This window comes from Sceloporus undulatus, chromosome 4 (assembly GCF_019175285.1).
Source record: "Sceloporus undulatus isolate JIND9_A2432 ecotype Alabama chromosome 4, SceUnd_v1.1, whole genome shotgun sequence".
NCBI lineage: Eukaryota > Metazoa > Chordata > Lepidosauria > Squamata > Phrynosomatidae > Sceloporus > Sceloporus undulatus.
The window spans coordinates 145,586,754-145,603,507 of record NC_056525.1 but is presented as its reverse complement, the minus strand read 5'-3'; the positions used below and the strand labels follow the sequence as shown (position 1 = coordinate 145,603,507).

The window sequence follows — 16,754 nt, the reverse complement described above, 5'->3', positions numbered from 1 at the left end:
TTGCAAATTATTTTTTCCCTATTTGTAATGCTTACTCATGACATTCATTCCAACAGTAAATAATAGTTTGGTATATACCTAAATACCCTAAAGGCACCAGATCTCATCTTATATTGGAATCTAAGCAGGGTCAGCTCTGGTTGGTATTTGAATGGGAGACCATCGTCAAATACTAGGCACTGTGGGCTATGTTTCAGAGGAAGGAACTGGCAAAACCACCACCTCTGAGTATTCCTTGCTTAAGGCGTGGGACAGACTACCCAAAAATTTTCATTCTCTCAGCCTCCATCAATGGCAATGGCAAACCCCCTCTGGAAAAACATGCCAAGAAAACCCTGTGATTGGTTCACCTTAGGGTCATCATAAGTCAGAAATGACTTGAAGGCACATAACAACAACAAACAACAAATTATATTTTAGCAGAAGTGCTGCTATGAGATTTGCTTGTCCCTCTGCAGAGCTGACCTACTAACAAATACTACTTTATAAACAAAATGTAACAATAGGGAGACTAAGGAGTTTATCACATTAGCGAGATTCTGTGGGAAAACGGGAGTTAAACTAGATTTAAACTAAAGAAAACCCAGAAATGCCCAAAGTTTATCACATGACATCACAGTTAACATGAAATAACACAAAGTTAATCCGAATGCAAAGTGGAGAAAACTGGCAGCTTTTCTACTTTCAGAACAAGCCAACAATAAAAAAAAGCTGCCATTTTTCTTTGCTTTGCGTTTGGATTAACTTCATGTTATTTCATTTGGGCAGTCCTTAGTGTGATAAACTAACCAAATTTGCAAGTTTGGTTTAAATTTGAATGTACTTTAAATTGCGTTTAACTCCCATTTACCCATGGAATCTCCCCATGTGTGATAAAGCTCTAAGACTACTTAGGAACAGAATATTGCAAAGGAGTCATGGGATGGATTGCATATAGTATTGAAGATATCCAGTTCTCTTCCTGTCTGAGCAAATACAGAAGCACTAGTTCCTTTGTATGTCAGTTTTCCCCAAGGGCTGGATGAGTAAACCTATTGAAATCAGTGAGATTCAGTCACAATTCATGCCAGTTATTGTCCATTACTATCAATGTGTACAAGTATGACCAGTAGGATCAACATACCAGTTAAATGTTTACATTAAATGTGCTATGACTTGATAACACGTTAACACTTTCCAAAGTTATAGGTGGTAGCCTACTTTGTTTAAACTTTATTTTTATTTTACCATAGTGCTACCTGAAAGGAAAGGTAGCACTGAGGATGTATTGCTTCCCATACCTGCAGCAGTCTGCGTATGTAAGCACACGCCATGTAACCGTGTTCTCATCTCCTACTTTCTCCTTACAATATTTTCCCTTGAACTATGAAATCAGAGTGCTTTAACAGAATCATTGTTCAATATTAAATAGAGAGATGCATGGAAGACAGTACTCCTTGTACGGTTAATAGCTTGATATAAATACTTAAAAGGCACTTTCTTCATCTGGGCATATGAGTTAAAAAAAAGCCATACTACAGTTCACACGTGTTCAACCTTGTGCAACCCAGAATATCTTTAATATAGCAATCTCTTTGAATTTTCTTCCTGTACCTGTATTTCCACTGTTCACCATCTCTTTCTCTGCTTTTCTATTGATTTTGCTCTTTCACCTTGTAAAAAAAGAAGAAGAAGAAATGTAAAAATCTTTTTGGATATTACTGTGCAATCCACCTGTTCTAAGGCCTCTGCAAAGTTGTGAATCACACACACACACACACACACGAAATTGAAGGCCAGTATTTTATTTTATTATTTCTTTTTCTCCTTTTCTGGAAGTTGACTATGGACCTAAATTATTTTTAAAGGCTTCCAGTGTCAAAAAGCTCATCAGAACTGACATATTATGTTCAGTCTGTGTGTGTGTGTGTTTGTGTGTATCTGTGTCTGCGTGCAGGAATAGATGTTTTCAAATAAGTCAGTGACAAAGAAAAATGAATTAAGCAGTTAAAACAATGGAAGGCTCATTTATTCAGTTCTACCAAGCAGCCCCCATGCCTTACTTACTGTTTAGCTATGTTGACTTTCTTGATGAATCATTGTACATAGCTACAAGACATAAACATCACCATAATTAAAAACTGCACTTATTTAACTATGTCAGAAAGTCACTTGAGTATACTCCCTATTGTCACATTTTGTTTATAATTTACAAGACAGAATGCAGTGCTGACACACAGGCTAAGATTAAGTATAATGCCATCAGTACAGATGAGACAGGAAAACATTTTTCAATACGCACATTAACGGTTGCTGTTGAAGGCTGATTATATTTTTATCTGATGCATTGATCTGTCTGAAAGCAACAACAATGAATATAATATGCCTAATAATGTACAAATGAAGCATGCTGCACATGATCTGGTTACACAATCGGTTAGGGGCAGTTCTTTACACATTAGGTAACATTAAAACTTCCCCATGGCTGTTGTATTGGCCAAAATAAACAAATTGTTTTATAGTGCTCCTACAGCTATATTTAGAGAGCCAGCATCGTGTAATGGTTTGAGCATTGGACTTCAACTCTGGAGACCAGGATTTGAATCCCTGATCTACCATGAAAACCCACTGGGTGACTTTAGGCAAGTCAAACTCTCTCAGCCTCAGAGGAAGGCAATCGCAACCATACTTAGAAATTGGAAGTATGATAACTTTAGCATTCAATTTTTTTCTTTACACTTGAGGATCTTGTCTAGTTTCTTAGTAGTTACCTCTCCAAGGCCTAGCTTCAGCTGTATTGTGTTGCTTATTTCATTTATTTCCATGCTGGAGAACACAGAGACTTTCCCAAATAGTCTATGGTGACATCAAACTAGATAACTTCAAACAGAGAAGGCAAACTATATTGTCTGTGTTACTGCCTTTGTTCCCACTCAGGTTACAGGCTTTTCAACTTCACACACTTTCTGTATCATCCAAAGCAAAATGTAGGTGCCAGGACCACAGCATCATAATAACAGCAACAACAACAATAACCACTTCTTTACTTCCCCTGTGTGCTATATTTCCATCTCTGCTTGCTGAAGACTGTGAAGCTTTGAAGCTAGTATGAAATATTTTGCACCTTTCAAACATCCCAATAAAGGTGTTACTGCAAAGCATGTTTTCTTGCTATGCCACATCTCTGGCTATTTTCATCAAAGCTGCTATTTCTCCCCATGCTTGGGAACAAACCTTTTCCTGCTCCCACAGAGATAACAGCCCAGCTGGGGAGTACTTTTTCATTAGTTTTTATTTTCAGGTGGTGTATCATGCGCATACACATATAAAGATACACCAACACCCACATACTTCCTCTCCACAGTCCCACCCACAACATACTTAGCTGCTGAAGACAAACCCAACACAAACACACACACACACACACACACACACACATATATATATATATATATATATACCTAAAGCCATTATCCTTCAAAAATCAATTTTCAATTCCTTTGTTCACCTACTCCCAATAAATAAATAAATCCCCCTTACTTTAAAGGATGTAGCCTTGTACATTTCCAACTGAACTCTATGAGGCTTCCTTCTGTGTAGACCTACATAGCATTGTTCTGCATATCCCATTCACTTGTCCTCCTCCCTCCCTCTCTCGCTCTCTCTTTCTTACATGCACTCCTCATCCTTGTTGTGCTGTGCTGTTGGTGTGCTTACTGAGAGCCAGGGGACAGAATCCTTAAGAGTCCATGCTATGTGGTGAAGATGGACAGGAAGACAAGAAGGACAAGAAAAGGACCAGCAAAGTATGAGAGGAGGCAAACAGGAATGAAAAGGAGTAGAAATAGAAGAGAGGTGGGGAATAAAATGGCAGAGGAGATGAGAAGATTTTAAAAGCAGAAGCAAGAAAGAAGAGAAAAAGATGGAGTAAAGTGAGAAACAATCCTGGGAATGTGAAATCAGAAAGAGAGGACAGGTCCTATGGAAAATACTCACAGAGTAAAAAAAACAGGATGGGACAGCAAAAAACCCAAAAGCTGTCCTCTACCCTGCATGCAGCAAGTGAAATACCACTAGAACAGGAATTATCTACTTCATCCTGACAGCCAGACCATTTCATACAAGAGACAGCAGCAAACAAGATCACTCGGATGTTTTGCAAAGTTTTTTTGTTGTCTTTTGTTTTGTTTTGGGGTTTTTTTGTGGGAAGAGAGGACAAGGAAAACATGGATGGCACAGTCAACTTTATTATGTTCATGCAGCCATCCAGTGTAACCCAGCATTATTAGTTCTATACTGCCTAGAATAGCCAGGTAGTATAAATACCATTGTTAAAAGCTACTAGGGAACTGAGGCCTGATACAGACTGCTGGAAAGCGGCAGTCTGGGGCTGATTTTAGGGATCAGGAGTGCAGAGTGACCGCATAGTGCTGAGTCCTATCACGTGGCAGTGCTGCCATCATGGCACAGCCTGTCTACATGGGGGCCGCCAAGATGATGCAAGTGCCGTGCAGTGTCTAAACGCTGCTACGCTGCATGTGTATCATTGCTGTGCACGAGTGCACCATTGCCGCACACCATGGAGACTAAAAAGAACCCGCTTTTAGTGGGTTCTTTTTAGTCCTGATGGAGGCTGCACTGTTTGGTTGGTGCAGCTTCCGTCAAGAGTAAAAACGGGCAGCTCCATAATTCTTAATATTTCCTGACAAAATATAAAAATTAATACTTGTAACAGATGCTTTATTTAGATTTTTCTGTATATTTTTTTCAAGATCTGGTAACAATGAAGTCTTTTTTAATGCATGTTTGGTACTGAAAACGAAAATCTAGCAGATCTTTAGCAAGTTGACATCTCATGTAGTACGACTCTTCCTCCTTTTCTCTGTGATATTCCACTGCAAATCTTCAAATTGCATTGACATATGTGGAAGGAATATCACGCTCAGCTAGGAGGGAAATTTACAAACAAAGCACAGTTTTGCTCTAATATTAGTGCACAAAATCTAAGTCAGAAGTAGGTATTAAATGAGTACAAATGAAAAGGAATTGATCTAATAAATCACAATAAATGAAAATCAAGCATCTAACAACAATAGAGAAAATCAGTAAAAAAACTCCTGAAAATAATAAAATAAATACTGGAGATATTTAAGAGTAAGAGAATATAAAATACTAATGTAAAAAGGGTTTTTTTAAGTGTCAGCATTGTATCCTAATAATATGTGCATATACATGGACATGATATAGTGAGGCCTAATTGTCTTTTCTCGTGAAATAGAAAAATTATTTCCTATAGTTCAGTGGAAAAATATCTTTTTGACCACCTGTTATGAGTGATTCTAATGGGATAAATGTGTTAAATGGTTGTTGCAAAAACAGCATGAAGTTCTGAAGCACTCGCAGTCACTGTACAGGTTTCCAATGAAGAGTGGAGAATGCTAGTTGGATAGAATATTTAAGGTTTCAAGAGAAATGTAGCAATCCCTTAAAGTATTAAGATTATCAGATTAAATCTCTGCAAGAAATGTGTGAGGGATCATTTAAAAATAAGAGGATTTACTTTCTTTCAAGACAGATGCTTGAAAGGTTAAAACCAATGGACAAATTATGGCAGGTTGCCTTTCTATCCTTTATGACCTTGGAAAGAGCAGAATAGGATACGAAAGGAACAAACTGTCACTGTGATCAATATTTATGCCTCCCTCCACTCAATAGTTAATTCAAACCTCTTTTCTTAATAGTTTCATTAAACATCTTGTGGGCAGAATAAATGAAAACTATATTGAAACAAATATCTTAGGGAAAATTACAAAGTAAGTCCAGTCAGTGTTTGTGGGTTTTCATGGCTAAACAAAATGTTACTATTCTGAGTGTATTAATTTTAGGAGTTTATACCCTTGTTTCAGCCATTGGGACAGCACAAGTCAATACAATTTGGAAGAACTATATGATCAATTCAACAGTAACACTGAATTAGAACGTGATTATATCCCACTTATTTGCTTCACTATACACTTGACACAAAGCTTCGAGGGCTTATATTTTATAGAAAAGCCACTTCAAGTGAGGTTTTTAGAAGTAGTGATCTCTAGCTGAAGATTTTGAATCTGTCACTAAACTACAAATCGAAGGATTCCCTACGATGGCAGCATGAGAATTAAAATGGTATGAAACTGGTACCACAGTGGATTACAGATAAGGCCAAGTTCTGGCGATATTCCCCAGACCAAAACAAGCTTTCTTTCAACATAATGCTATACACACTTATTCACGAGTACATCCCATTGAGTTCAGTGTGGCTTACTTCCAGGTAAGTGTGTATAGGTTTGCAGTTTTACAACAGTTGCTTATTACAACAATTTACACACTGCTCTGTAATTATACAACTCTTATCAGTTCAGCCTCACAGTTTAGCCCATTTGGTGAGTTTACATTATTTTCAGGCAACCAGACACCACCCTGTTATTTTAGAGATTAAGCCAGATGTGAATCTTCCATTACCTACCATTAGCATTGCCCTAGGGCCACACCAATGAGCTGGCTGTTGTTCATGTGTTTCGAATTCTCCCACCACACCCAGAGTGGGACATTTATTGGTGTTGAATAAGGGGAGGCATGTTTGGATGATTTCAATCATTGTCAGATCACAGGGACATCATGCTCAAACAATTTTCCTTCTCATTTTTTTTTAAGCTTGTGTTTATCAAACAAGAACTCCTTGTTTTCTTTAGAAACGGAAGGAAGTTTCAAAAACAGCTTCTGAAATGAACATGCAGGTCTCTTGCTCAAAGTGAAAATATTCAATAGTAGCACTGGACATCCAAAACTAATGGGAACCGTTTTTTGAATCTCAGCCAAAACATATTTATAACATGTTGCTTTAACTTAGCACTGGAAAGAGATTCACATTACAGCATAAGATCTTAGTGATGTAAAACTGCATTATTGCTACAGCATAGATACACCCTGTGTACAACAGGCAAGCTAAACAGCAGCTCCCACCAGAATCCGTTATTAAGCATGTATGAGCTGCAAAACAGAGAGAAATGAGGACAGTAGACAAGCCTGCCTCAGCAGGGGCTCCCCAGTATGTTTTTTTAAAGCATAGCTCTATCGATTTGGCCACCAAAATGGAAATCATAAAAATGTGGAGGCTGGTAAAAGTCAAATATGGATGTATTTTGGAATAAGCTTTCTCTAGAAGGTTCAAAATGTTTTAGCAAATTCATGTAAGGCTCACCTGACCTGGTTGCTTATTTCACATATGTATATTATTAGCTTTGGATTAAACATTTGCTGAAGCATGTTGAACTGCTCTTCATTTTTGTGGTGTAGGAGCCTGTTCCCATTCTTCCAATTTTATTTCTTCCTCTGCTACCAAATGTAGTAATGACAGAAACACATCTACTTTGTTAACTCAGATATATCTGCAAAAACATCTTATATACATATATTATTCTGATTTCTTTAGCCTGAAATGATATCTTTATTGATCTTTCCTATTATTGTTGATACATTTACATGACAAGGTGTGGTGATGAGTAAAAACCTATCAGGCAGGTTCTCCTGTCCTATTACAGTTTTGATTTAAGATTCATAGCAGCATATTATAATAATGAATATGACAAAGCTGATTAGAACTTCTTATATCCGATGCACACGCTCCCTTCATGTTGAAAGTTGTTATGAAATCAAAGCCAGGATGCAAGTCCCAGCATACATTATACTGGCTAGGACTGATGGGAGAAGCAGCTCAACAACATCTGGAGGATCATGTGATTCCCATCTCTAGTGTAAATAATGCATAGAAATGTTTATAAGCTTGTCTCTAGTGGTGTTAACCCTTTGCCTATGGCAGAAGAAGGATTTCTATAAAATATAGAGAACCTTGTCTGTTGTTGTTTTATTGTCAGTACAGGAGTTCCCCAAATTTAAGATTCTCTGAGAAAACCATTGAAACAAGCAGCCCACCACAAGATCAGGATGAAAGGGAAACGGGAGACGGCTGTCTGCCATGACACATAGTAGCAACATCCACCAACAGCTGGAGGGCAAAGCTGGACTGGCTACTTTGCATGATGCCCAACCTGGTTGAAAACTGCCCCCATTGCAAGCTTAGCCTCTTCACAATGGTGGTGTAAGCATCAGAAGGCCCAAGGTGCCACCTTCCATAAGCATACAGAATGTACAACAGCTTGCAAAATTAGAGTTTATGAGCATTGATCCCCAATAGATAATGTGGCAGGGAGTCCCATAGATTCAAGTATCAAAGTTTAAATTTAGGGAACATTGTTTAGTAGCCATGCTGTTTGATCACAGGAATGTAGTCATGTAAAAACAACTGTGCAATCCTAGGTGACTTGCTTGTGATGGAACAGCCATTTTCTTAAGTGTTTGGCTCCTTTGCTGAATGATTCGTGTTTGCATCTTTTGTAAACTTTGCTGCTGTAAATATTGTGGTATAAAGTATTGCTCAGGTATGTGCTCCTTGCTTTTATTTAGGAATCCTGAGAAAAATGGTAGGAGGGAAGAGAAAATACCCTCACTATATACGCTCATGTATAAGTCTAGAAATTTTAGTCAAAAAATTGACTGAAAAACCCTGGATTGACTTATCCACAGGTCAATGTAAATACTGTACTTTAATTCTTATCAAAATGGAATTATCCCCTACTCTGAGTAGAGTGGCAAAACGTGAGAGCTTAGCCCACCCTGGGGGCATATAAAAGAAGTATCAACTCCCTGTATTCTCTCCACCATGGCAGTGCTTCTGAACTTTTTGAATGCTTGGGCAGGAGAATGCTAGGGTGGTAACTCTTTGCCTTTTCCCTCAAAGGAACACCAAGAGGAAGCAGGCTTTGAAAAATCTGAATGAGCCATTTGTGTATGTTTCTCAACTTTCCTGGGTCAAATCAGGCTAAGTTATCACATTAAAGTTAAAGACTATAATCACTGTTAACACAACCACCATTTTCTTTGCTTTACCTTTTCATCTTGCTTGATATGTGTGCATTTTCTTAGCCGCACCTATGCCTGGTTGCTTCCCCCATACATCACACATCCATCCAGCCTTTAGGATGAGCACAAACTCTTTTACCTGCCAGAATTCTGTAAGTTCTTTGGCATCATTTTCCTTTGCTTCATCATTTACATCTTTTGTTACATAATAATAATAATAATAATAATAATAATAATAATACATTTTATTTTTATACCGCTTTTCCAAGGTGATCAAAGCGGTTCACAAAAATTAACACATCATTAAAAACAACCTCACAACAACATGCAATAAAGACAAGCAAGATGGTGGTCGGGAGGAGGGCTTGTCTTCTTGCAGGCAGAGGCTTGTTGTTGCTGCCCTGCTTCTCTCCCCCTCAAGATGGTGGTCGGGAGGAAGGCTTGTCTTCTTAGCAGGCGAGGCCTGTTGTTTTTGCTGGCCGCTTCTCTCCCCCTCAAGATGATGGTTGGGAGGGGCTTGTCTTCTTAGCAGGCGGAGGCCTGTTGTTGCTGCCCTGCTTTGCACATGCCCAAATTTAATCTCAAATTATCCATGGGTCACATTAAAATCCCTAAATTGAATCCCTGTAACCTGTCCTTGATTTATACATGAGATCACCTTATAATCAAGTATATATAGTAGATAGTCTCATGGTATAGCAATGTCTCTTGAAGTTCTTTCTTGTTTCTGGAACTACTTCCTTTGTTAAGCCAAATAAATCATTTATAGTTAAAATATGGCAGAACAGGTTGAAAAGAAAATCTAGTGTAAATAATTTGTTATGCCATATTCAATAAACAGGGTGAAGTGTTAAGCTGAACTTGAGAGAAGGAAATTGTCTGGAAAAGAAGTTTAGGCACATGTGTAGATTATGAAATCACAGATTATGCTATTTAAATATGTCTGGAAAATGCTTTAACTGACAAGGATGAAGTCTTTCTTCACTGATAGAGGTGTTGTGTCATTCTTCATTCTTAATAACAATTCTGCAATAGTCACATTTGTTTTGCCTCTGTCTAAAAATTGGCAAGTGATATTTGTTTGGTTCCTCCAGGTCAGTTGTTTCTTGTTCTGTTGTTTCTTCCAACTCAGTCACCTTGCTGATTTTGGAGATCCTGTTAATAGCTGTCATTCAAACTGTTAAGCCATTCTTGTGAAGTGTGTGATGTCATTTCGAGATCAATTGATGATTAATGATCTCATGTGGTGTGAGTGGGTTCTTCCAGTGCTGAGAAGAGAAGTACAGTATAGTATAGTCAGTCCTCCACATTTGTGGGGGTCAGGGATGCAGGCAAATACAGTGGAGGCAGAAGCAAGGCTCCCACCCAGGAAGGCTCCTCAGGCTTGTGAAGTGATAGGTCTCAGATGGCTGACAAGTGAATGGAATAGTAGTGTGATAAGATATATTGCCAGCCTATTATCAATTCACCATTGTGCAGTAATGTGAAAAGAACTGTTGATGTTTTGGGTGTTTGGAAAGCCACAACAGCATGAGGAGAGAAGGTTCATGAGAAAATCTCCTTTGTGTTCTACCAATGAGACCTAAATACCCTAAACACACCAGATCCCATATGATCTTGGAAGCTAAGCAGAATCACCTCTAGTAAGTATGTGAATAGGAGATTGCTAACAAATAACAGAGACTGCTAACAAGCTATATTTCAGAAGACAGAACTGGCAAAATCAACTCTGAGTATTCCTTGCCTAAGAAAACCCTATGAAATTAATGGGGGTCTCCATAAGTCAACAGGCTACTTGAAAGTATATGCACACAATAGAAGAGCATTTGGTAGTGAAAACCCTGAAAACCAACAAGCCAACTTGACTTACCACTAATACTATTGCAGGGGTTTGACTGCTGGTTTTCAGGGTAGAGAGAGTAATGGAGATGTTTCAAGAATAATATTTTTACACAGCTCAAAGGGTTGGGCAAATAACTGTAGCTCAACTGTGGGACACATGCTTTCCATGTAGAAATGTCCAGTTCAGTCCCTAGCTTTTCCCAGGAAAGCCTCCTTACTGAAGTCTGAGAGCTACTCTCAATCAGTGAACAAAGCACTAAGCTAGATAAGCCAGGTCTTTCTGACCTGGTGTAAAGCAAGTTGCTGTGCACCTGAGTAAAAAAATATAGGTATAATTTTAGATTCAGCTGAAGGATGGTAGCTCAAGAGAGAAAAATACAGCTAACTTAAAAAAATCAGTTTACTAGTCTGCATTCTCTTCCTTCCTCCCTCCCTTTCTGATCTCATCTAACATGTTTTCAGTGGAATGTTTTCTGCGCAAGGAACAGCATCTTCTGTATAGAAAATAATATTTCAATATATAAATATTAATTCTGCACATAAAATACTGTTTTCTACACAAAACAACCATCTACGAATTTTTCATACAATAATTCCAGGAGTGCGAGGATTCTTTTCAGTCCCTGATTCTTCTCATAAGGGTTTCTCAGTACTTAGAAAGCAAGGTTTTTGGCCATTTTTTAAATAGTTTTTAATATTTTCCCCTTCTTAAAGCAGCACCAAGAAAAACATGGAGATTTTAAATGTTACTTTTACAGTTTCCAAAATCTGAAGCCAGCAAGGCCACTGAACATGTGGCTTCAAATATTGTTGATGTTATATAGCACTATAAGTTTTTCATGGCACTTTACAAAACCATAAAGCAACATAAAAACTGCCAATGTGATACAATCTAAAATCACAAAATATAAAATATACAGTAAATAGGTAATTTATCAGATTAAATAACTATAAACTATAAAACTGTAAACTAACAATACACCCTCAGACTCGATTATTAGAGATATCAAGCTGCAAACTGAAATACTTCCATAAACAGTAAGGTCTTCAGTTCAAACTTAAAATTAGCTAGGGAAGTAATAATCCATAAATGTTTGGAGAGGCAGTTCCAGGAATGAGGTGTGGCAAGAGAGAAATGGCAAATCTGGTCCAGGGAAGAAGAAACCCTTGGCCGGGTCAGGAGCTCCGAGGCCATAGATCACAGGACTCAAACAGAATTATAGATAGAGACAAGAGCTGACAAATAATCAAGCTGTGCAAAGTTATGAAGGTTCAAATAAGAAGCTTGTACCAAATCCTGAAAGTAATGGGAAGCCAGAGGAGAAATGTCAGCAGTGGGGTGTTATGGTCAAAACGACAGGCCAAAAAGATAATCCTACCAGTAGTGTATTGGATGGAAACCAAAGGACCAAGGTTGGATAAAGGAAGCCCCATCAAAAGAAGTTTGCCATAGTCAGTGCGAGAGATAACCAGGGCGTGAACCGGAGTCTTAGCAGTAGAAACTGAAAGAAAAGGTCTAATCTTAATAATATTATAAAGAATGCTTTGCAAATTGATATCCAAAATATCAACTTCAACAAGGTCTGCTGGAAGGATTTGCTGCCTAATATCCTGGCCTAAAGGGAAGGGAGTGTAGACAGAGGTTTCTGACCATGAGTCCTGGTCCCAGCCGTTGCTTGCTAATGTTATTATTTAAGCTAGTTTTATATTGTAAATTGTTTAATTGTATTTCAGGAGGGGTTGTGGATATGGATTGTAGGTTTTGATGTTGTAAGCTGCCGGGTGCATTGCGCAAAGGGTGGAGTAAAAATAATTTTATCAATTAGTATTAGTATTAGAATTGGGGAACCAATAGTCTATGGGGAATATTCATCCTATGTGACCTCTCTGTTCAATTTATAGTTTCTACTTCCACCTGCCCCCCCCCCCCATCAGTCACAATTCCTCCTCCTCTGCCCCACTTTTCCATCCAAGCTGCCTGTAGAGTGTTCTTTTTCCCCCCCAGGCAACTCTCTGCCTTTCTTTGACATGTACTGAGAAATAGAAGCTCCCTCCTCAGTCTGCAGCATGGAAGAAAAACAAGTTGCCTGAGGAAAAATGAAGTGTTGTTCTTCCCCAGGCAGCCCGTTGCCATTTTTAGGATGATGACAGCTCAGAAACCTCCCATCCCTTTTTGCCCAACCTGTGGGCCATGACTACAGGAAACACAGTTCAGCAATCAAAGAATTCTTCAGCTTGCCTTATAGGCAGAACTGAAATTTTGGGAAAGCGAAAAGCATTGGGAACTAGTTTTTAGAATGGGCTGGCCTGGAGGCTAGAAAAAGCATTGAGTCTTGTCTGCTTGGGAAAACATAATTTATTTCAATCATTGGGGGGAAGGTAGATGAACTTGTCCTTCATATCGCATACAGCTTGTCCTTAATATTGCATATGAAGATGTTGCCAGTTTATCTATATGGAAATATTGTAGAGGCATCGATACTACACAGGTTTGGCACTGGTATACTAGATAAATACAGTATTTTGTTCTTGAAATGTCTAATTCCAGAAATTTCTTGCTGGGACTTGCTTTACACATTCTTCCTAGATGCATTTATTTAGCTCACATCAAGGATACCATAACAGAAACACGGAGTATCTGGGTAGTATTATTCTTGTCCTTGGCAATATGGAGACAAAGAGAGAGCCCTTTCTTGTGGCACTGACATTAGGAGGCAGGTAAACTGTACTATGATAAAACAGGTAATCTCTCCAAAACAAAATTCCATGAGAGGATTGGAATTGAGGATTAAACATCAGAACAAATATTCTGTGCTATAGCAGTTAAAAGCCAAGTTATTTGGATAGATTGAGGACAATCAGCTGGAAATTCACAGCTGGATTCACAAAGATACAAACCTTTATTGACTGTTCTAAACTAGTTGGATGCTACTTTTTAAAACTTCATTTTTAAAGTTTATCCAAGGCCTGATCAAAGGACTGAAAGACAGAAATGTGGCATTTCCAAGGCAGTTTCTGTTGTTGCTGAAGAAGTTATTGTTTTACAGTTTTATTACAATTTAGTGTACATATTATGACAGTACTAACCTCTACCAATGAGGTTATTACACTTAGGGGATTCAGCATATTTTGTTCTTAATTAGTCATCAAACAATTAGAAAAATGCTGGAGACATATATTCAGGCTTCTTTTTGCCGTATGAAGTGTATGAACAATTAATTTCCACTCTTCATTCCTGTTCTTCCTTACTGATAGAATGATGTCTGAGTATCAAACCAGACAGCAAACAAAACACCTTTTCGGAGGATATCTGGGTTACCAGAAATTGAGTGAGAATAATTAAGACTACAGCATGCATGGAGAGGAAATTTAGAGCTTGTCCCTATAGCTATCATTCAGGTGAAATGTCACCCCTTCCCCTGCATTGCTTTGGGAGAACAGAGAATCCACTGGAACCAGTGGGAAGATCTGTTTCCTACATGTAATCGCAAGAGAGAGATTTTCATCAGACTCACAGCTGGGGACAAAGGGGCTAACTATCCATTTCTGGATGTTACAGTCCTACTTAAAGTCCTCCTTTTCATATGTCTGCACTATGAAATTAAATAAAAACTTACCATATTGTCAGATGATGCACTTAGAATCACTGCAATTCTGAGTTCATTCTAATATCTTGCATCAACCCCAGTTGTTTGTTTGTTTTGTTTTGTTTAAAAGAAAAATAACAGATCTCTCTCATGTTCTAACAGAACCCATAGCCACTTGATGGTCATAGCCACTGTATTCAATAACTGCACTGTATCTGATGTGTGGTAAACTATAGCTTCTTGATTTTAAAAAACAGCTTAGGTTGCTTCAGTGCAGTAGGACTTTGGTATTTGCTGGGGTTTGGTTCTAGGAACCCCCATGGATACCAAAATCCATGGATTTAAGTTCCATTAAATACAATGGCATGGTGAAATGATGTCCCTTATATAAAATAGCAAAATTAAGGTTTGCTTTTTAGAATGTGTGTGTGTGTGTATGTGTGTGTGTGTTCAAGGCATGAATGGTTCAATCTGTGGATAAAGAATCAGTGGATTGGAGGGCTGACTATATTTACATGTACAATGGATGTGGTGAAAAAGCTAATGCTATAGGGAGGGAATTTCACACTGGATATATATCTCTAGGGAGAAATAACTATGTGGGTTCAGCAAATTTCATGTGTGACCTCATATGGTGCCACTTAGAGCCACACTATCTAGAAATAGCATGGCTTCCACAATGCACTTCTAAGCAGTAGTGGCTCTTGGCTTCAAGTTACTAGGTTGGCTACTCTACTCAGAGCTTTTATCCAGACTTTAAAGCAGCTATCCAAAGTACTTAGCATATTTTGGGAGGTGGAGTTCAGCCCCTTGTTTAAACTCGTAAACTTGACTAAAGGCTAAAACAGATGGCTCTGGAGGGCTGGTCTGAAGCTGCCCCTTTGAATGCTGAGTTGGGGCTGTGGCAACTGCATGCCATGCCCCCAACCAAGCTTTTTGCCTTTTTGAGCTGGCAAAAAGACAGCTTTTCCACTGCCACAGCTTTGCATCACTCCTGCAGCATACACTGTATAAACACCACTCTGCAAAGCTGCCCACCGCGTGATCTGGCAGATGGTGTGACACCAACCTGGGGGCAGCATCAGAGTCTGCGTCGTCTAAATGCCACACTCTGACACCACTCCCAAGCTGGTGCAAAGAGGTGTGGTGTGTTTCACCCCTAACATAAATATCAGTAACATTCACTAGTCCTAACCACATCAGAAGCACTACCTCTTTCTATAGTAACCTATATTGTCCATAACATCAGCCTAAATGGCTCTGGTGTCAGTCTCTTTCATGAAACAGAACTCCCGTATTTCCCTATTTCCATTGAAACTACTTGTACCTCAGAAAATCTGTTCCTGACTGAGATTGAGTACCCTTTAGTAATGGTATGGAATATGCTGAAAAAGTAAAAAGTAGAGGCCAGGAGTCAGAAGCCATTTAGGATTCAAACCAAACTTGGTAGAGCAGTGTATTTCAATTGGTTTTAGGAATGAAAACAGTACTATATATGTCAGCAATGTATCATTCCATTTTAAAACAGTGCCTCTTAATAATTCTCTGTTCTGATGTTTATTATGTCTATTTTTTTTCTTCCAGTTCAACTGAAGAACAGTTTCATTGGCAAACACAAGGTAAAGAATAATATTTATTTCAAAGGGTCATAGTCTTCATGTGTTTGCTCAGACTGTGCTTCTGTCTTGGGGATACTGCATTTTCTGAGCAACCAGAGTACATGCATTTCAGACCTGGAAAAATGATATGCTGCCTCCAGATAATATAATCCCACAGATAGTACAGTCTTACTCACACAGAATGGATGGATGGTTGCACAAGTGTCTCATTTACTAACCAGGTATACTCTGTGGTATAATTTATCAGTCAGAAGTCCTTGTGAACTGGCAGTGTGTTCCCTTCCTGCAGTTCAAAATGCATCTCCCCTCTCCAGAATTTCAGTTGCTCAAAATTCTTTGAGTAATAAATTAACCCTGATGAGAAGTTACCACTTGCACACTCCCCTCTGAGCCCTAATGCTCAGATTATAATAAATCAAAGCACTAAATAATTTCTTACAAGTAAATGGGTGAAATATAGACCAATGTCAAAGCAATCTTGTATATAAAAAAGAAAAGCAATTTAATCATGAACGTAATGACATCCTACCAAACAATAGAACTGACAAAATCTTAAGCTATGTGAGAAATCAATATGAATTTTTATCAGTCTTTCCCTTTTTTAACCACCTAAGCAATGTTGTTTATACTTGCTAGTACACAACTGCTGTTGATGGTACTCCAAAATGGTCACATTTCTGGTGATGCAAAAGTAACTGTTTAGCCATTTTCTAGACCATTTCTTTAACTGGTCTAAATATAAATCAGAATTAGTTAACTGCAGCAGGTT

At 38.4% G+C, this 16,754-nt stretch overlaps 1 protein-coding gene across 3 annotated transcripts in view; it reads left to right on the top strand.

Moving 5' to 3' along the window:
* The window catches only part of CTNND2 (catenin delta 2), a 557,661-nt gene that overhangs the window by 173,663 nt on the left and 367,244 nt on the right, over nucleotides 1–16,754 (top strand). For all 3 annotated transcript variants that reach the window (XM_042464992.1, XM_042464991.1, XM_042464993.1), the window contains exon 3: nucleotides 15,951–15,985. In XM_042464992.1, coding sequence (XP_042320926.1) covers nucleotides 15,951–15,985 — 35 coding nt within the window. The remainder of the gene's footprint in view (nucleotides 1–15,950; nucleotides 15,986–16,754) is intronic.